Source organism: Ceratotherium simum, chromosome X, assembly GCF_057802395.1.
Source record: "Ceratotherium simum simum isolate JZ-2026a chromosome X, ASM5780239v1, whole genome shotgun sequence".
NCBI lineage: Eukaryota > Metazoa > Chordata > Mammalia > Perissodactyla > Rhinocerotidae > Ceratotherium > Ceratotherium simum.
In genome coordinates, this window is record NC_141940.1 from 115978733 (window position 1) to 116001615 (window position 22883).

The following is a 22883-nucleotide window of genomic DNA, read 5'->3' on the forward strand; positions in this document are numbered from 1 at the left end:
AAGCAGGCACCCCCACAACCGGGCACTTTACACACCTCTCAACAAAATGCTTCCTCTAGCATTTCCCTTATTCTTATTCCCAAACACAAGAGCTAAGTATTTTCGTTTATGTGATCAGTCTTTAAAGGTTGAGTCAACTCTTTTGCTTTTGCATAGTTATATTTTTCAAGTAGTTTCATAAAAGCAGTATATATATAAGCATATATAAATATGTTTGGTATGTTTGCAGAAAGGAATAACAATTGCAAAACAATACAAACCCTTAATAGGTTATGTTTCTGTAAAATAAAATCTGTATATGAAGGATTAAATCATCTAAATCGCTGTTTACAAGTCTAAAGATGAACTAGTTTGTAGGACAGGAGACAAGGCATTACTAAGATATATTTATTTCTTTTTAAAAACCTTACTTAAGAGCATACAATTAAATTGAGCCATGTTTCCAAAGACAGAGGTGATTAAGTCAGGAGATTCAGCAGCTGGTGGTGTTGCTGCCTGATAGATTAAGGAGTCTCTAAGACACTGCCTGGGACAGCTGGCCCCGAGATGGCCTCTTACCTGGATGCATCTGCTCTGTGCTGCTCCGCAGTTTGCTGTAGCCATGGCTCAAGGGCACCCTCTGGTAATGAGGCGGGGAAGAAGGAGGGGAAGCGAGGGGTGACATCGTGGGAGACTGTGTTTCCTGCTTCAAAGAACCAGAGCAGAGTTCAGAGGCGATCATTCGAGAAGGCTGGTGCTCTGAGCTACAGTGATGAAGTATAACGCAACTCTATTGCTGGTGAGCTGGCTGATTTAACAAATGGAGGAAATGTTTTCTCAAAAACGCAGCTTGGTTAAAAAGCAGTGTCTGAGGATTCAAAGGTCTCCCACAGAATAGTCTTGCCGGGGCTCAGTTACCTAAATTACTAAAACAAGCCTGAAATACTTTCAGTTATGCCAATATTTTCCTTTGGAAAATGAAAGACATTGATCACATGAAAGAACATTCATACTCCCCAATTTTTATCTCTTTGTGGATAGATTCAATTTTGATTCATTAATAAAGGCTCCTATTTCCTGGATTTACACTTATCAAGTCTTCCCTAGCAAATGTGGATATTAAAAAATATTTAAAATGCTCAATGCTACATATTCCTGGAGCTTACTATGCCAAAGTAAAATGCCAGCTTTTTTTTTTTTTTACACTGAGAGATTGCAAAATAATTCATTATGGGTAAACCACTCCAACTAGCCCACTCCTAAACACTAGGATGGAGCCTTAACAAGCTATAATTTGAATTTCAATTCAAATATGAACTTTATGCAGGACCCAAGGCAAGGTAAGCAACCTTACTCTACTACTGGGTTTCCTCCTTTTTTTTAATGATACCAACAGAGTGGTAACTTTAGAGTACCCACGTAATAAGGAAACAGTACTTTTTATCAACACAGAGACTAGACAGGTGCTCTTAGTCTAAAAATATATACGCAATCTGAGATACTGATCAAATACTCTTCTTCAAGAAAAAGAAAAGAATATTTCCTTTGAAGTGTGAGCTCACGCCCACAGATTGAGTGGGCCTAGCATTAACCCAGGCTGAAGTGAAAGAAGTGTCCTCAATCACACAGTCAGGGGATGGGCCTGGAAAGTTCCCAGGGCATCAACCATCCTGGGATAGTGGACTCTCATACCTCTCCAAATGCTGTTGGGAAAACATGCCAAAGAGTATTGACTGAAGATTACTATACTCCTTTATATATATATCCCTGAAGAACTAGTTTAAAATGTATCAGAATTATGAAAGCAACAGTACATGGAGTTATTTAACAGGACATACTATACCTCGCTTAAATATAAAACTTCTGCAGCAACACCTCATATAGCCAGCACTACCAGGGTGAGCCATATAAATTAGTTTTCTGACTTAATCCTTTAATATTTATTGCATTTTGAAAATATTTTGATTCATCTTCCTAAAATATAACACATTTCTTTGCCTTACAGAAGATACTATATCAAATATAATTTGACTTTTCTGCATGATTTTTTGCATCTTTATTAGAAGTATGAGCTTGTACCTTGATGACCTCAGGGTTTACTAATGTGTAAGACTATTTACCTCTTCTTGATAGGCTCACTCTTCTGGAATTTTATACTTTTGTCTCTACCAATCACCACCTGACTATTGCAATTAGTGGCCTAATTTTAAAAGCTCATCTTCCCTATTCTTGTTCCTAACCTACTAAATGTGTAATGGCAGCATTTCCCAAGATGGCATTTCAAACATGCTCCCCAAGAAAGTAAATGCAGATTTCTAGGTCTCTTTATTACAGGACTTCTCGAGGCCTTCAACGTGCTAACGTGCACTGTGAATCTCCAAGACTGAAGATGTAGCCTTTCCCCCAAGAATAGGATATAAAGCAGCGTTCTCCAAACATATTTACCCAGAGAAACCTTCTCTCCCGACTATTTTGGAGGAGAGGACCTATTAAAAACTCCTAGAAGTTACATTTCAAAGAACCTATTTAGAAATGCTGATTAGAGAAATCAGGTAAGTGTGTTAAATCAGTAGCCTTACTTTAGACACAATTCTACATTAAAGTAGGCTCTAAAGGGCCCATGGGGGGCTCATGGTAATTCCTATGCATCAGCCTCTTGTTCTTGCTACAAGGAAATTTGACTGGCTCACTTCCAAGTCTGTAATTGTATCCCAGATGGTGAGATTTGCTGGAAGCTTGACAGCAGGTATGAGGCACTGCTATGTGAGGTTTCATGGTCAGAATCAAACAGACATGCCAGATCAGAGTGTTTACCTGTTTATCCTCATCGTCCATTCTTTTGAAGGTATTTTTTTCCGTGATTAAATATGGAATCTGAACCTTAGTTCCATGCAGCTCAGCTGGGTTCCCAAATCGTATCTCACCATCCGTCTTTGACATCATAAAGCGAGGCAGCGGCAATTCTTTAGGACCAGAATCAGAGACGCTCAAGTGAGACTTTAAAATGTGAAAAGGGGAACTCAATGGCCAAAAGATGAATCACATTTGAGGAAAAATTCCAGAGCACTAAATACAGATTAAATTTTTATTTCAACACAATGAGGACTCCTATTATAATGTCATGATAGAAAAATGCTAGTTTTACCAAGGTATTCCAGCTTAATATTTTTAAATGCTGTCAAATCATCGCAGACCAAATTCAGGTTTTGGACTGATCTCCCACTTCTGCCCTTAGTCCAGCACCAAGAAAAAGGATGTGACATTGTATAAATATAATATTAAGTGACAAATGGTAGCAGGCAAAAACTTATACAGCACTTATTATATGCCAGACATTGTATTAAGATCTGCAAGTATTAACTCATTTAATCCTCACAACAACTTATAAGGTAAGACTATCAGTAGCCTTCTTTGACAGATGTGGAACAGACAAGAAGGAACTAAGTAACATTCCCAAGATCGCACAGCTCATCTGTGGCAGAGCTGGCTCGTAACCAGTGCCAAGTGCTGCTGCCCTACAGAAAGGTCCCTCATTCCTAGGGCAAACTTACTGGATAGAACAATTTCTTACCCTATGTCACTCCTTAAGGAACTTTCACACTCAATCTCCAGTTGTCTTTTCATAATGGAATAAGGAAAATGGTATCAAGTTAGAGCAATCAGTCCAATGTTCAGCCAGATTCTACCATCAAAACCATTAGCCACACTCACAATGCTACAAAGAGCTGAAATGCAACAGTCTGGTATATTTACTTATCTTTCAAATTTCTGACAAAACTATTCTGAAAACAGAAACGATGCTTTGGCACACTTCTAGTTCTCAGCACAGCAAATCACACAGCACAAAGAACTCCAAAAATGGGTATAATATTATGGATTACGCATAATGATTTGCATCTGTATCCATTGTTCAGGATAATACTCATCAGTGTGCCTTTGTGCTTCCATCAGCTCACTATTCCAAAAACACAGCTGTACTTCCAATGATTGATGCTGTGCTAAAGCCAGAAAACATCTTAGCAACAGCAAGCAAGTATCCTAGCTCCCCAGGCAAAGAAAGCCCCTGGTTCTCTAATATCCACATCATGTTTATTTTTAGTTGCTATGTCCACATTTGATTCAAAGAAGTAGGCAATATGACAAATCCCTGCATGATCAATCAGCCAAGGGCCCCAGAGACATAAATAGAATTACCAATCTGGAAAATTAAACCAAGACTCTCCTCTAAAGAGAGGATGACCGCCATTTTTAATGTTTTAATGTTTCCCAACCTCGGCAGCTCTCCAGCACTCAAGGCAGAAAAAGGACTTCAAAAGAAAAAGGCAAAAGAAAAGAAAATCTAGATTCCTCGTAAATCAAATATAAGCTAATCCTATGGTTCTCTTCTCAGAAAGGTGTTTGTTTCAGCTCAGTCTGCAAAAAGGATCTAAAAAGATGGAACAAGATCATATAAAATAATTTGCACCCTGATCTGACCACGAGAGGATGACTCTACCTCCAAACACTATTTGAGGGAGAAAAGAAGTAAATGCTCTCAGCATTTGTAAGCATTTGTATAAAACGCTCCCTGACCAGCGTTTTATTGTTGTTCAACAGATAACTCCGGTAACAGTGGAATACGAACACAGTATGATGAATATCAACTATTAGACTAGGGCTCCCAGATATCCTTCAGGACATGTCACTTCACATATTCTCCTTCCCTGGCTCTGGCAATTCTCCAGAACTGTCCACCTGGGGAAGAACTTCTCTCCCCTAGACAGCCACCAAACAGCAAAAGACAAAATACAGCTGAATTTCTCTCGGACTCTCTTTGGTTATGTGGTTTTAAATGACTCGCACTTAAAATTGTAACCATACATAATATTCCTATGATTGAAAACTTTAATGCAGGTGCCAATTCCCTTCAGCTGGTGCAAGCTTTTAAAAAGTGAAAAGTAAAACTAGTTTGCAAATTTTCAGTCTAATTGTTTTTTCCTAGTCATATATACACCAAATTTAATAGTGAAACTTTATTAGATTAATCAATAAAGTATGTGCTATCCAGTGTTGTATGTCAAGTAATCACAGGAGAAGATCCATTTGTAGTAGTTGGTTAGAATCTTTTCTCCCAAATTGAATTAAATTAACACACAGGAAACAAATTAAGAGTTCAAATTAAATGTTTATAGGGGCCAAGGAGACAATTCGTGCAGCCACCCGAGGCAATAATTTGTTTCATAATGGTACCTTAGGTTGTATTCTTTGAACACAGAAACGCTTTGTATATTAAATATAAATGACTATTTTTCTCTTTCACAAAGAAAACTATGCGTTTCCTTTTTTTAAACATGTGACCTTCTAAAAAGTAAGGGAAAAATCCTGTTTTTCCATGTTTGATGGAGACATGAATATAAGAAATACTTCAATTTTCTCAATCCACTAGAAAAAACATAAGCAGCATAAATGCAATAACAAATGGCAATGACAACAGGGAGGGGTGGGGCTGGGCAGAGAGCTCACATCCCATCTAAAATGGCAGCTGCTGTTCAGTGTTCTTCAACACTGTCCACTAGAAATACAGTTGTCCCTCAGTATCCGTAGGGGGATTGGTTCCAGGACCCCCTCAAACACCAAAATCCATGGACGCTCAAGTCCCTTATATAAAATGGTGTATTTGCATATAACCTACACACATCCTCTCGCATACTTTAAATCATCTCTAAATTACTTATAATACCTAATACAACGCAAATACTATGCAAATAGTTGTTATACTGTATTGTTTAGGAATAATGACAAGGAAAAAAGATCTGTACATGATCAGTACAGACACATCCATCATAGGCCTTGGATCTGAGGTTGGTTAAACCCTTGCGTGTGGAACCTGTGAATACGGAGGGCCAACTGTATAATGCAAGCCACACACACAACTGTAAATTGTGTAGTAGCTACATCACAAAATTTTTTTAAAAGTTAAGAAGCCAATCACAAAAAGACAAATACTGTATGATTTCACTTGTATGAGGGATCAATAAATCGTCAAATTCATAGAGATAGAAAGTAGAATGGTGGTTGCCAGGGGCTGAGGGGAGGGGGAATGGGCAGTTGGTTAATGGGTACCAAGGTGTTTTACAAAGTGTGGTGAAAAAGTTCTGGAGATTGGTTGCACAACAATGTGAATATACTTAACGCTGCTTAACTGTACACTTAAAAATGGTTAAGATGGTAAATTTTATCAAAAATTTTTTTTAATTTTAAGTAAAAAACAGGTGAAATTAATTTTAATATATTTTAACCTAATATTATCATTAAAATATGTAATCAACATAAATTTTATAATCTTTTTTCAAACTAAGTCTTCAAACTCCCATGTGTATTTTACCTATACCATAGACCTCGATTCAGACGTGCCACATTTCAAGTGCTCAATAGCCAGTCACATGTGGCTAGCAACTACCATAACAGACAGAATAGTTTAGATGTTTTTCTAAATGTCTGACAAGGGATTACCAGATTTTATTGCCACAACAACCCTATAAGGTAGGTACTACTGGTATACCCCTTTTCCAGGTGAGCCCTTTGAAGCTCAAAGAGATTAAGAAACTTGCCTGAGGGCACACAAATAAAAAGTGATGGAGCAAAGGTTCAAAATTAGGCAGTCTATTGCTGGGGCCCACATTCTTAGCCACCAGGCTACACTATCATCCTGAAAATTATTCTTTCTATTGCAGGTTTGAATATTCAGCATGAAACTGGCATTTCAGAGCTGGAAAATGGTCTAGAGAAAACCTGGTAGAATATTCACAACTTACAGATGAGGAACTAAGCCCAGGAAGGGGAAGGCAGACCTTGTCCTAGTCATGCAGCAATATGGTGGCAGAGCCACGACCACAACAACACTCCTGCCTCCTGGGGCTCCCTTCTCTTCCCACTACTTTTCATTGCCGATTTATTTATACCAGCTACTTACAAGATAACAAAAAGTAATGACAATAATGTTCTATAATTCCAAAGTGAAGCCACCCCACACATTTTCCTGTAGTTACTTTGGAAAAAACATCAGGTCAGTCATATAAACAAACATGCCCTGAGTGCCCACAATGCCGTGGTTACCAGATCCTCCTCCCTTCCCCTTAGGTAAGCTTGCAGACTAGGGAGGATGACAGACAAAAAATCAGTCAAACCTGTAAAGGAATATTTAGAAACTCTGATAATTGCTATGAAGGAGCAGATGCCGAGACAGAATAAAGTAGGGAGGGGACTGTCACATAGAAGTATTTCCTAACAGGCCCATCCAAGGATTACCTAACTCCCTAGGGATATGCACTTTTGTTTTGACTTACTATTTACTCTCGACTAGGCATTTTACAATTCTGTATGGGTAGATATTAACTTGTAGAAAACTGTTAGCTAACAAATAATTCCCTTCTAATAGCAATGCAAATGAATTTCATCCTAGAAAAGAGTATAATAACCAAGATACAGTTTTATTGCCCTGTAGGGCATTAATCAATTTTATATGTAATTTAGCAATCTTATTCCAGCACTCTTTCTTTCCATGACTATAAATACTTCTGACTCTCCTATACTTTCTTGAACCAGCTTTACTTTATGCTGGTTCCTTCATTAATGAATTAATTTGACAGGAGCTACTTTGGATAGGATGGTGGGAAGTCTCTGAATCCTGAAGGACGAGAAGGAAGAGCCAGCTGTGGGAAGGAGAGGGGAAATAACAGACTTCTAGGAACCCAAGATCTTGAAATAACATGGTCTTTCCTGTAGTAGGATAGAAATGGCCCAGGAGGCTGGGGGGCCACTAGAAGGCCAGTGAGGCTGGGGGACAGATTGCGAGCAAGCGGGAGAGGATTGAGATGAGAGTGGAGAAGCAGACAGAGACTAGATTATGTAGGGCCTTACAAATCAGTGTAGGGACTTTGCATTTGGTACTACGTACAACAAACCAACCACTGGAGGGCTTCAAGGAGGAGGATAAAATGATCTGATGGATATTTTGAAAAGACCACTCTTATTGCTGCGTGGGAAAAGAGACTGGAGTAGAGAAGAGAGTTGGCCAGGAAACCAATGACAAAACCATTGTTATCCAGGTGAGTGGCTGAAGGTGGCCTGGTCTAGTAGGGGCAGAGAGATGGAGCGAACAGGCAGTGCAACTGGAGCCACACTGCCAGGACTTTTGATGAATTATATTGGAGAGTGAGGGAAAAGGGTGAATCAAGGATGACTTCTAGGTCCCTGGCTTGAGCAACTGTAGATGGTGGTAACATTTACCGAAATATGAAAAGCTAGGGGTTAGAGGTTAATACACACATACACACAGGCTCGTGTCATCCATGAAGTAAGGGTGTGACTCTTAGAGAAGTTAACGGTGGACTCACAACTCCCTGAGTATGATGGGACTACCATAGCCTTTCAGAGTAGCTTCTCACAGACCACCCTCTTTGGCCTTCAAGGTTTGTGTCATCAAACATTAAGCTAATGGGTTTCAAGCAACAAATTCGAAAATTCTAAGTGGCAGCTCAAAGTCTGGCCCAATCTTGCCCTCACTCTTACTCAATATATGCTGACTGCAAATAACTTTTATTTAATAAATCATTAAATGAAGGAAGAAAATTCAGAATTCTCTGAGTATACTTAAACCCTCAGAGGTAAAAGGCAGCATCAGGATTTATAAAATACAACTGAGAAAGTCTTATATTTGTGAAAAAGTGTTAATCCTTTATACAAGTGATAACTTAGACAATCCTTCCCCCCCTCCACTCCTCCTACCCCAGGAAATTAAGCTGTAAATATGAGTACAAATCAGGCAAAAGACTTCAGTCTAACAAAGTAAGCAACACAAGTATCAGAAGTTTATCCTGTATACAACAAAGCAGTTCTAACTTTTCCAGAAGATAAAACTGGAAGACACTACAATAAAACTTAATGACCACCTACAATGGAATGGAAACTATCAGTGCCTACCACAAATCCAAACTCAATGTGATGTAACTTTAAACTAATCAAAGCAAGCGACTTATAGCAGGGACTGCTGTCTTGTAGCAATAAACACCAAACCTGCCACTGCAATAACACTCCTTCAAGCAATAAATACCAAACCTGCCACTGAAATAATACTCCTTCAAGAAACCTATTTCAAGGAACCAAATTATGTAATACCGAGGGATGCCTGTTGGGTCAGATTTTTTTCCCCATTTGGAAAATATTCCATGATTACAGATTACAGTCAGCACCTTACTAAACAGAAAGAATAATCAAGAAGAGGCTACTTTGCATAGCAATGAACAGCAAGGGAACTGGAGGCTGAGCTCCTGGCTCCAAACTCTACCAACCTTGCATCCTTAGGCAAGTTACTCAACTCTCTAAACTTCAATTTCCCCATCTGTAAGATAGGGATAAGAACAGTACCACAGTAGAGGCTTCCAGTGTTCACCACAGCCAGTTCTCCTCTTCTTGCATGCACAGGAGAGAATTACACCTCCCCCAGTCTGCTCTGCACTTCAGCGGATCCATGTAACAAGTCCTGGCCAGCGGATCCATGTAACAAGTCCTGGCCAATGCACTGTGAGCAGCAGTAACATGAGTCACATCCAGGCCAAAGCATTTAACTGCTAGGCTGAGAAACTATTTCTCTGTTGCAGCAATTATGGGAACAGGTGCTATGTTGGAGGTGCTATAAGATAAAGCAGTCAGGATCACAGAGCCAACAGGTGGAAGGCAGCTGCCCTAGAGGGTCACCCTGACCCACTGCAGAGCAGAAAGCAAACCTTTGTTTTCTTAAGGCACCGAAATTTCGGTGGTGTTTGTTATCACAGCTTATTCTAGGCAATGCAAATTGACACAAATACCTAATTGAGTAGGATGTTGTGAGGACTAAATGAGACAGTGCCTGGCACACACACTAAGCCTTTAATAAAGATTAGCAGGACGATCTAATGATGGTTAGTGCAAAAGGGCTTTGTTTCCCACAGTCAAGCTATCAGAATCTTCTCAGCTATTTGGAGTTGTCCTAGAAGGTAACCTTCTAGGTTACCATGGACCAACCAACCATAAACCCTGAACCAACTTCAAGGGCTACCAGGGACTTCACAGGACAGGCAACAGGTGAGTGGTTTTGACCTCAAAATGAGGAAAAGGAAAAAGTTCCTGCATGGCTGTGTGGACATATGAAAGTAATTTGTATCAGAATGAATTAAGGGAGGACCTCAGCACATCCCTTGAATAATCACCTTCTTCATACAGATTTGTAAAACCAATACTGAGGCAGTATAAAAGATGCTAAGAGTTGGGAACTTTGCTTCTGGTTTAAGTTGTGGAAAGTGCTCAAGTATACAGTGGGTTGGGGAAGGGATGGCAAGATAAGAAAATGTTAAATCAAAACTTGGAGAAGATAAATTTACTCTGCCTAAATTTTGGTAGCCCCAAAGTACTTAATAATCATGAGAACAGTGCTTCAGGAATTGGGGAATTAAAGGATGATCACATCTGATATGACTGGTAGGGACAGGAGAGAGAGAAAAGGGGCAGTTTCACTCAAACTCTCCCAGTTACTCATCCCCTTGTCCCTAACAGAGCCTTAAAATGACAATATAGATTCCTCAAGTAAAAAATTAAACTGAATGTTGTTATTTTGCCAGAGGCTCTAGAATTCTTGTCCCAATCTCTTTCTGCTAAGAATAAAATCTATTTTAACTGCAAGTCAGTTAAAAGGAACTAATCTCAAGTTGCTCTCTGAATTTTTTTCCCATTTAAAAAAGAAAACAAGGAAACAAAGATACCTGCTAAGTTTTCTTATTTTATTTTACAGAAGAGTTGGAGAAGCAAGGAGAAATTCCACAAATGCTTATAGAACAGGCCTTAAACCCATAAAAATGATGCTTATAAATAAGAAATCTGTCATGGACAAAAAAAATGTATAAATGGGAGATACTTACCACATTTAATACTCTCCATCCGCACAGGGAGGCCAGACTGTGCTGCAGCAATTAATTTCAAGGCAACGTAAAACTGTGTTGGACCAAAATAACCAATCCGCTTGGCACCACACAGTTCTGTGATCTGAAAACAGACAAGAAAAACAATGCTGAAAACCCCATTTCATAACAGGAAAATGAGACAAGATATATTATGAAATCTCAAGGATTTCAGTGTAGCTAACCTAAAAGTCCCTGGAGAACCTATTTGAACACACTGGTCCGTTTCTTTCTTCTCCAGTTTACAGGGAGGTTTTCAATTTGGATAATTAAATTCTACCCACTCATGATGTTTCAGGACTGAGTGGTTATTCCTCCTCTTTCAAAGATAAAAATAAAAGTGACAAAGGATGGCTGTTAGTCTTCTTACAAAAGAGAGTGACTTTTTCAGGGGGTGGATTCTAATGTACGAAGTCTAGAAAGTCACTGAGGTGAAAAGAGAATAGATTAGTCATTACCACTACTTGTGGATTATCCTAGTTGATCAAAATTAAAAGTGAATTATATTTCAAGTCCTCATGCAAAATGATTTCCTAAGCATTAAAATTACATCTTGAGTGCTCACTTCAGAGAAACAAAAAAGAAATACTATATACACAAATATTTTCAAGATACTGCAGTCTTTCATTTGCAGACTTTAACACATATCCTACTGGTAGTTTAATAATAAATTGAATATTCAATTACTTTTTAAAAGTTATTTCAAAGTAACAGATACTCGAGAGTTCAAATAATAAGTGGGGGTGAAGAACTAAAAAGCACCCCCTACTTTCTATGCTCCAGAGGAAAACACTATATTCTTCTAAAAATGTTCTATATATATATAGATATAGCACACACCTGTGTTTTTCCTGTTGTCTATTCAATACTTGATACAAATAGAATACCACATACTATTTTGCAACTTGTTTTCCATTTAGCACTATCCCTTGAATATTTTTCTCTATTGGCACAGTTAAAATCACCTCATTGTTTTAACAACTGCCTAATATTCTGCTATAGAGATACACGATGGTTTTTTTTTATTGTTAATTGGTTCTTATGAATGGGCTTGTAGATTTCCAATAACTAAATACCAGAAGCGCTTTCAGAATAAACTATAAACATCCATTAATTGATCTTAAGAAAATTCCTATAAAAATTCAACTTGAATGTCAGCAAAAAATGGCGGAATAAGGGCCTCTAAAATTCTCTCCATCAAAGCAATGAGAAAATCGACTAAAATGGACAGAACTCTGGAAATTAACCAAGGGCTTGTAGCAATCCAAGGAGTGTTTATTCAAGAAAAACAGCTGAATCTCAGGAAGAACAGCGAGCTTTGTGGCATTTTAACTAGCCTTACTCCCATTCTCCCCCACCGCCACTCAGGGTATTTTCACTGGACTGCAGGCATCCCCAGTCTGCACTCACAGGAGACAAGCAGCCTGGCAGCCAACGGAGGGGGCAGGACAGGGCTAGGATTCTTGGATGTGTAGATTACTGTTTTTCATCAAATTAGGGTAGTTTTCAGCCATTATTTCTTCAAACATCTTTTTTTCTCTCTCTCTCTCTCCTCCTTCTGGTATTTCCAGTAGCCCGCGGTCCACCTCTCCTAACCCTCGTCTAGGAGCCAGGGCTGGCGAGGAGGGAACCTCGTCTTCTTGGCTATTCCCGCCAGGAATAAAGCTTTCATCATATGCAAGCAGTGGGAAAGGGGAGCAGGTAGTAGCTCAAATGCTGCAGACTGGCAGTTCTTACCAAGACTTAGTAGATTTTCTTGAATAAATGTTTCTCCATTTGCTGTATGTCCTCAGGTCAATTTCCAGAGACTTTAAATGATTATTTTTTATAATTTTTACCAGTTAAGAGGTTGTTTCACTGGGGAGAGGGTATGCTTAGTTTCTCACACTGCCATTCCAAGTCTCAACCCTCCCCAGATTCATTCTTAAGTGGAGAAGCAATAGGATGTTATGGTAAAGAGAACAGCCCTTGGAGTAAATGACTTAGGTATAAATCCTGGCCCTAGCACTAATCAGCTGTTTGTATAACCTAAGGCAAGTTACTTAACTCTTGTGCCTCAGTCTCCCCATAAGGGTAAATGAGGATAACACTGCTTATCTCCTGACGGCTAAAGTAGCAGTGCTGACAAGTGTCCATTCAATCAATGTGCCATTGTCTACTAGATTGGTCTACTTGTCTTATTTTTTCCCACTCCAGCTCCATACTAGAATAACCTGAGGAGCTTTTGAAATATACAGATACCTAGGCCCCACCCCCAAAGATTCTGCTTTAATTGATCAGTGGTATGGCCCAGGCATGGGTATTTTTGTAAAGCTCTCAAGATGATTCTAACGTGCAGCCAAGGTTGAGAAGCACTGCTCTTTGAGTGATCTCATTCTCTCTCCAGGCTTCAATTACCATCCAAATGCTAATGATCACCAAATCACTCTCTCCAAACCTAATATTGCAGACACTTTGTGAACTTTTCCAAAACCCTACCCGACTTCTCTACATGGATACTCTAAGCCATCTCAGACATATAATCAATAAACCTCACTCATTTGCCCCTCCCCACACAACCTTGAACCTGCTCATCTTTCAGTAGCCCTCAGCTCAGTTGCTGACATCAACCATTGCATATCCCAAATCAGAAACTTCATCTTCGACACTAACCATGTCCAATTGATTCTACCGAAGAACCATCTCCCAAATCAAGCCTATCTTCTCCTTCGCCACTGCCTTAGTTTAATCCTTCCTAATATCTCACTTGGCTATCATGACAGACTGTTTAAATAGAACTCATGCATTTAACCATACAGGGAAAGATTTCTGGTTTAACTTTTTTTTTTTTACTTTATTCCATTAGTTGGTGTTCTTCTCTCAACAAAAGGGGCAAGCACTGAGAGAGGTCCAGAATCCCTGAGTGTGACTTTCAGATAATAATGTGTCAGTCTTCCTCAAGTGAGCAAGTAGGCATCAATACTTACCAGCAGAATTTGTTTCTAGAAATGTTACTCTTTGAAACTTAAAAAATTTTCTCTACTAATTTATATATTTAGCTTTTATTGAAGTATAATATTCATATAGAAAAGCATAATACACATACAGAAAAGCATACAAATCATAAGAAAAGCATACAAATCACAGCATATAGTTAGATGGGTTTTCATAAATTGAACAACTAGGTAACTAGCACACAGATCAAGAAATAAAACATTACAAGCCTTCTAAAAGCCCCTCTTTGCAGCTCCTTTCAATCACTACCCACACATTTTCCTAACTTCTAATACCACAGATTAGTCTTGCCTATTTCTGAACTTTATATAAATGGAATCATAGAGTATGTACCCTCATGTCTGACTTCTTCATTCAATGTTGTTTGTGACATTTTTCCAAGTTATTGAATGAAATCACGGTTCACTCATTTTTGTTGTTATTCAGTACTTGTGTGAATATATCACAAATTATTTATCCTTCTGCCACTGGACATTTGGATGGTTTCCAGTTTGGGTGTATTCTGAATAGTGCTGTAATATTCTACCACATGTCTTGTCAAAACATGTGGAATGGAATACATTAGAGTGAAATAACATTTCTCTTTGGTTTATACCTAGGAGTGGGAACTGCTGGCTTACAAGACATACGTACGTTCACCTTTAGTAGATATGGCCACACTGCCACCATCAGTATTTGAGAATTCAGATTGCTTCGTGTCTTTGCCAACATTTGGTATTTTTTAGCTTTTTCATTTTCACCATTCTGATGAAACTGTGGTAGTACCCCATTGTAGTTTTAGTTTGCATTTTCCTGAGAACCATGAAGTTCAGCACCTTTTCATATGAGCATATGTATTAGGTTCTGAAACTAATACCAACAAGTGGAGGGTGGGTTTCCCACACAGCACCAAGTAATTCTCCAACACAAGCTGGATGTCTTACAATTCAACTCATTTCTGACACTATCTACCAGAAATAGCATCAGATTCCACAGGTTGAAAGCTCAGTCCTACAAGACTGCACCTCCCCCTACTTCAGACTCCAGTCGCAAGTCCAGGTTGTCACCTGTGCTTCTGACCAACTGGCTATAAATCAGAGGTTCCCATGACACCCCTCCTCAGGTTTGATTAATTTGCTAGAGCGGCTCATAGAAGTCAGAGAAACATTTTCCTTACTCGATTACTGGTTTATTATAAAAGGATATAACTCAGGAACAGCCAGATGGAAGAGATGCATAGGGCAAGGTATGGGGAAAGGGTGAGGAGTTTCCATGCTCTCTCCAGGTGTGCCACTCTCCCCAAATCCCCATGTGTTCACCAACCCGGAAGCTCTCCAAATCCTGTCCTTTTGGAGTTTTATGGAGGTTTCATTACATAATCATGACTGATTATCATTGGCCACTGGCAACTGATGGGTGGGAGCAGAGGGCTGAAAGTTCTAATCCTCTAATCATGTGGTTGGTTCCCTTGGCAACCCATCCTTAGGTTACCTACAGGCTTTCCAAAAGTCACCTTATTAACATAACAAAAGACACCTTTATCATAGGAAATTCCGAGGGTTTTAGGAGCTCTGTGCCAGGAACCGGGTCTAGGGCCAAATATATATTTATTATTATAAATCACAGAAGGCCATTTGCATGTGACTGATTCTCTACTAAACTAAGCTCCATGAAATAGGGAGATGTGTGTTTTGTTCATCAGTTCATTCCCTCCCATATTGTTTGTGCTTAATAAACAGTGGTTGAATAAATAATTTTCCTGAACCAGTCTCTCTTCAGCTCCCCTTCCAATTCTGCATCATCCTCCATAGTACCTGCATACTCTTCTTTTTAAAAGCTGACAATACTCTTCCCATGCTTAAATACATCTCAGCCTGCATCCTCACCACCCTCAAGACAAAATCCTATCTCCTTAGTCTGGCATTAAAGTCCCTTCACAACCTGGCCCTGAGCAGCTTCTCTAGTTTCATCCCCCATACACACAATTCTGTAGCTGCATTCAGCTTCTCCCACTTTCCCAAACACATCTTGCCCTTTTACATCTCTGTATCTAGTGCACCTGGTGCAGAAGATGGAAAACTAAATAGCCTTGAGGTCAAGGTTGGTTTTCAAGAAGAAACAAATTAGTTTTATAACTGAGCAATTTGCCTGAAACCTAGTTTCCTTATAATGTAAAATAGGGATATTGTCTCCCTCATAGGACTATTGTGAGGAAAAAAATTAAATAATATACTAAATGAACCTACTACAATGCTTAGCAATGTTCAATAATTGTTGGGTTCTATCCCATTCACCTAGAACTGGAACATCCTCCCTCCTCACTAGATTTAACTCAAATGGTACTTCTCTGTAGCTCCTTCCCAAGTCCCCAGGTATAGTTTATTTTCCCAGTGTATTCTCAGACTATTGAAGTGTCTATAAATGTCCATCACATGATACACTGTCTTGCACTTGCTTCCAAATAAAAGAGGGGGCGACTATGGTGAAACAAGCATGACCATGAGTTGAGAACTGTTGGAGGTGGGTGATGGGTTCATGAGGGTTCATTCTCCTACTCTGTACTTTTGTATACTTTTGAAATTCTCCGTATTTAAGCTTTTTAATGTCTATTTCAGCACTTATCACATTATATTATAATTATCTGTTTATCTCTACCTCCCATTAAAATGTCTCCTCTCCAAGGGCAAGGGGTAACTTCCATTCGTCTCCTAGCACAAGGATAGCCACCCAAGATACAGTCAATAAATTCTCAATCAAGTGAATGAACCAACTCTCACAAATAAAAAGTAACTGAGTTTTACAATACATCCCTTATTGTGAATAAATTACACATCCTCAGATACAGGCTGGCCTGTACATGGAAAAAGAACACCAACAACATCAATGTAGTCCAACATCAATATAGTTGTCTTGCAGAATAATTCCTAATATTAAGAAATTGTAGGGCTGGCCCCGTGGCTTAGCGGTTAAGTGCGCGCGCTCTACTGCTGGCGGCCCGGGGTTCGGATCCCGGGTGTGCACCAACGCACCGCTTCTCCGGCCATGCCGAGGCCGAGTCCCACATGCGGCAACTAGAAGGATGTGCAACTATGACATACGAATATCTACTGGGGCTTTGGGGGAAATAAATAAATAAAAAGATTCATGCTCCTTCCAGCTCCTTTAAAAAAAAAAAAAAAAGAAATTGTAATCCTTGATATGTGAAAAATTTAACAACTATATTTCAGTCAGTGTTAATTTAGTATCGAGTTAACCTTCAGTTATTCCTTTACCATAACTACCACATAGAACTGGAAAGCTCTTAACTACAGGTGACAGAAATTGCTGCTAAAATATCCACTACGGTACTTTGAGACAAACACCCAAATCTGACATTAGTAAACCACCTCATTTACCTTGGAATCTGTCCTGTGGTCTCATACACCACTAGATTCACTGCTTTGTAGCCAACGCAGAATATACATACATAAGTGAGTTAAGCCCATAGGTAACCTTTCTTGCTCTTCGTACCCCAAACCTCCAAGAGACATGCCAAGAACTTTCTGAAATATTCAAGCCTCAAGGAAGATGTAATTATAAGCCTTTGGAACTTACATATGGAGCCTCATAAGCCTGAGACTTCTCAATCCAAAAGGCAGGTTAATTTTATAAGGTTTTTTGTTTATCAAGGCTCAAAATGTTCTAAGTCTAAATTCTCCATGGAAAAGCTCTAAATTGTGGGTAGAAGTGTTTTAACGCAATCTAAAGAAAATAAGGTGGTGGTTTATCCCAGATACTCAATTAGCAGGAGATATTTTATATAATTGTTCCTTCAAACAGTCCAAGTTGCCAAGCTTTTCTCAAAATAAAGAAAAAAATGAAAAGATTCCACTCCTCTTCTTTAGTCTAAACCCCAAACCTGTAACACTCTCAGCTGGATCCATCTTAGGTTACACACTGTGCAAATCTCTAATACAGAACAAGAACCTATGGACTAGTGTTTGTTTTCTCAGGTGGAAGGCAAGAGATGAAAAAAAAGGAATGGATGAAATCAACTTCCTTACAGTTTACAGATGTACACTAAACTGTTGGGGTGCTGGATACGAATCAGAAAAATTCACCGACCGTTTGGGAGGAACCCAGACGAAGTTCCGGAAGAAGATTGAAGGCCACTAAAATAGCTTCCCTCCTACCTAATTCTGAAAGATTAAGTGACTGTGCTGAGTAATCAGTCCACATACGTTCCAGGTTGCATGAAATAATACTTTCTTTCCTAGCTGAAATGTAATAAATTTTCAGAACTGTTCAAAGGTCTGAATAAGCTTCTCTCTTTCAAGTATTTTTAAAGACTTCCTTAGAAAGATTTAAAAATTTAAAACGTCTTGGTGGGAGGAGTTGAAAGAATTCTACAAGAGCACCAGTGGACTCCTATTTTCTATTCTCTCTCCACTGCAGCTGGCCAAGTTCAGATTCTTTGCTCTCACCTCGACTGCTTCAACTCCTGCCCCCAGACTCATACAACTTCACACACCATCTTCCACATTCCCTCTAAGACATCTTATTAAAACAAGATCACCCCCAACTCAAACAGGCTTCTAGGGCTCCTCGTTCCAAGATGCCTGAGCATGGCTTTTGAGGCCCTCCCATCTGGCCCAAAACTATCTTTCCGAGAACCCCATGCCTGTCTCCTCCCCACCCTGCATCTAAGGCTTCAGCCACTCAAGATGCCAACTGGTCTCTCAACACATGAGAGCCATTCAGGCCTCTGGGCACCTGGTGTGTCCCCTGCCTGGAAGCCAGATTTCTCCCCACTTCTTTACCCTTCAGGCTTATTCTTCAAATCACCCCAAGACCAACCTTATCTTTGAAACCTTAGTCAATTCCACATGGCATGTTTTCTGCATTCCCATAAAGCTTTTCACTAGCTTTCTATCACATCACTAGCCTTATAATATAGCAAAATAGGTATTTTGGTCATTGTCTCCACTGTACCCCATATTTCCTTCCCCTACCCCGCAAGTGCCCAGCACAAGGCAAGAGTATATCTTACCATTTGTATCCCACGGGACTCCTAGTTTATGATTGCTTGCTATATATTCTGTTGCTCAATGAATGTTTTTTGGATTAATTAGTTTTCACAGCCTGTAGTAGCAGAATCGTTCTTCTTTCCCTCATCTTGTAATTACTTTTACAAGTGGTTGCTAAATTCACTTTAGTCATCTCATACTATATAGCCATAAGAGTTCCTGCAGGAATATAATAGAATATTAACTTCTCTGTTCCTCCCCGCTCAGCAAGGAGGGACTGGTTAGGGTCAAAGCATGAGGAAAGGCCTCCGCCATGCTTTATCCTGGCCCTCTGTCTTGGAGCTCAGAACACCTCAGGGGTGCTCCAGCCACTCAGCGCTCCGGAGGTGCACTGCCGGCTTCTTCCTCTGAGCCCCCTTCTACTCAGCATACCCTCCAGGGGATGTCAGCCCCCAAGTAGGCACCCTCAACAACAGAAATATAGAGGAGAATTTGAAGTACGTGCTTACAAGATGTACCTCAGCCTCTCAGGAAACAGTTGAAGAGTCAGGTCAACTATCGTGGCTTTTCCTTTCCTATTTATTTATCCTTTCTAAAAATCAAGAAGGACTTTCAGTCCAGAGGGACCTGGGTCAGCCACTCAGGAAAATATGAACCCTCATATCCGATCACCCAACATTAAGTACCATAGTATATGCCTAAGCCAAGCCACCACACTGTTAAACAGCAGAGAGACATTCAGTGCTTAAGCATGATTTCAGAGAAGCCTACTAACACCTGAAAGTACTTATTAGTTTAAAAGGTACTGGGCATCTCCCCATTGAAAGCACTGTGCTCAGTGCTACACTAGGAAGTGAGCAGCACTAAACAAAACAACTTATTCTTTTCTCTCTCTCACTCTCTCTTTCTCTCTCTTCCCTTCCTTCTTCCCTCCCTCCCTCACCCCTAAATACTTTATTACTCACCTCCCAAGAACAGGGATGTTCTCCTACACCATCCCACCATCACCTCAGGAAATCAACATTAATATTATCATACAACATATGGTCCCTACTCACATTTCCTCAATTGTTCTAAAAAAGCCTAAAAAACTGGATTTTCTTTTTCCAATACAGGATTTAATTAACGTTCATGCATTACATTTTTATCCTATGTCTCCTTAGTCTTCCCCTAATCTAGAACATTGCCCCTCGCTTCTTCATGACACTGAATTCTTTCAAGAGTTCAGCCCAGTTGTCCTATAGAATGTTTCACATTTTGGATTTGTCTGTTTCCTTGTGATAACATTCACATCAAACATTTCTGGGAAGAACACCACACAGGTGACACTGTCATACAGTAAGAGGTCACATCAGTGAGGGGCACATAATGTCAGATCATCCCACCATTGATTGCTAAGCTTGGCCATTTGGTTAAGGTGTTGAATGCCAGATCTCTCCACTGCAAAAACATGTTTTCACATAGTACTTTGAGACCATGTGAATATTCCATCCCCTGACAAATTGGCTTTTGAATCTGTTAAATACTAAGTAAGTCTAACTAAATTACATCAGGATCTACAGAACGGGAATCCTAATGCAAAATCACAACAAAGATGGGGATAATATTTACTCCATGAGGTAGGTGTCATTACCTCCACTTTATGCACAAACACCACGACTCAAAGTTAAGTGATATGTTCAAGGCCACAAGTTCAGAGCCAGTACTCAAACTTACATGTGCCTAGGTGCAAAGCTCATGGTCTTTCCATTACATCATGGGTTGGAAAACTAATGTTCATGGACCAGAATTGGTCCACTACCTGGTTTTGTATGGCCCATGAGCTGAGAATGGTTTTTACACATGAACATTTGCAATCAATTTGATGATAGAGAACACTCTGAATCCCATTAGGTAAAATGTTATCCCAAAAACAAGAATTCCGTGCTTCTTACTAGTAGACCTGTATTACCAAAAAAATTGTACTCAATTATATTTTGAATGTTTTCAATAAAAAGTTTTCTCTCATTATATAAGTACCCAAATAATACCCTCAATTTTGCCTCTTGGCCTACAAAGCCTAAAATATTTACTATTAGGCCCTTTGCAGAAAGGGTTATCAACCCCTGCATGACAACACACTGCCTCCCTGAGTTATACTTTATATCCCTGCAAAGACCCTCAACAGCCAAGCAGAAAGTGTATTTTCTTGAAATAATCAGTTATACTAAGTAAACACCAACTTAAAGAGTGAATGCTTCCATTGGAAGAAAAGAACATACACGTATTCACCCCCATTTTCCACCCATTTTTACACATTTGTTTAAAATTTTCAGAAGGTTTTGAACAAGGGCTTGCTACATTACTATAAACTTCCACAGCAACGAACTGGAGGATTGGATGTCATATTTCAGATATGAGCAAAATCTATGCAACAGTTCCCACGCTAAAAATAATATTTTGCTTTTTATTTTTTCAGCTTTATTGAGGTATAATTGACAAATAAAATTGTAAGATATTTAAAGTGTACAACGTGATGATTTGATATACATATACAATGTGAAAGGATTCCCAAATTGAGTTAGTTAACACATTCATCACCTCACGTATTTACCTTTGTTTTTTTTTTTTTTTTGGTGAGAACACAAGTTCTACTCTCTTAGCAAATTTCAATTCTACCATTCAATATTATCAACTATAGTCACCATGTTAGACATTAGATCCTCAGACCTTATTTATCTTACAGCTGAAAGTTTGTACCCTTTTACCTGCCTCTCCCTATTTTTCCCCCACCTCCCAGCTCCTGGCAACCACCAATCTACTCTGTTTCTATGAGTTCAACTTTTTTCCTTTTTTAAATTGCACATATAAGTAATATCACACAGTATTTGTCTTTGTCTGGCTTACTTCATTTATTTGCTTTTTATTTTTAAAGGGAAAAGGTGTTATAAATCTTCATAACCATTCTTTAAAAACATCCTTATGCATTTGAGAACACATAATGATCCAAGATCTCCTGACATGTAAGCTACTCCCAAGTTGCAAATCAATTTTGGAAGCTACATTATCTTTCAGATCCCCCAAGATGTCATTTAATTTAGGGCTACAGAGCCTATAATAAATTGTAGACCGAATCCAGCCCAGATGCTAAATACAGGCTGTACTGGCAGAGGCTCCGGCCCAGATCCAGTTTGTCAGCATTCTTGGCCCACTGCCCAAAACTCAGCCCAGTAGCAGGCAAGACCCTATCACTCCAGCTCAGACGAAATCTGAACACAGAAGACACTCAGGGCAAAAAATCAGGAACTTGTACGTTGCTAGTGGAAGCACAGATCAATATAACATCCAGACACCATTTGGCAACATCCGTAAGAATTACAATCAACCTTTTGATCTAGCAATTCTACCTCTAGGAATTTATATTCCATTTTACACAAGCAAAATGACATATGTACAAGGTCATTCAATACATATCATCTAAGATACAGACTGGAAAACACCTAGAGGTCCACCATCTAAAATATTTAATCAGGGGCCGGCCTGGTGGCGCAAGTGGTTAAGTGCGCACACTCCGCTTTGGCAGCCCGAGGGTTCGCTCCTCGGCACACACCGACGCACCGCTTGTCTCAGCCATGCTGTGGTGGCGTCCCGTGTAAAGCAGAGGAAGATGGGCACAGATGTTAGCTCAGGGCCAATCTTCCTCAGCAAAAAAGAGGACGATTGGCATCGGATGTTAGCTCAGGGCTGCTCTCCCTCACAAATAAATAAATAAAATGTTTAATCAATTGTGGTTTGTCCACATAATACAACTCTAGGCAGCTCTAGTGGGTATTTACTATATCTGTGATTGCCCATCATCTTTTGAAAAATCATTCTCATTTGGAGAAATTTCTCATATTACAAGTCCCACCTCTCAGCTTGAAAGCTGAGAATCAAATTCGTAGGCTCCTTTGCAGCTAAATTGCAAAAGTGACTA

At 39.4% G+C, this 22883-nt stretch overlaps 1 protein-coding gene across 7 annotated transcripts in view; it reads right to left on the reverse strand.

Annotated features, from left to right (window-relative positions):
- The window catches only part of REPS2 (RALBP1 associated Eps domain containing 2), a 261022-nt gene that overhangs the window by 133753 nt on the left and 104386 nt on the right, over positions 1-22883 (reverse strand). For 6 of the 7 annotated variants that reach the window (XM_087427758.1, XM_087427756.1, XM_087427757.1 and 3 more), the window contains exons 2-4: positions 10911-11034; positions 2794-2942; positions 559-685 (exon numbers count right to left, since the gene is read on the reverse strand). In XM_087427758.1, the coding sequence (XP_087283884.1) occupies positions 559-685; positions 2794-2942; positions 10911-10929 (295 nt within the window). In that variant the 5' untranslated portion in view covers positions 10930-11034. The remainder of the gene's footprint in view (positions 1-558; positions 686-2793; positions 2943-10910; positions 11035-22883) is intronic. The other variant, XM_014791129.2, reaches the window with a different exon arrangement.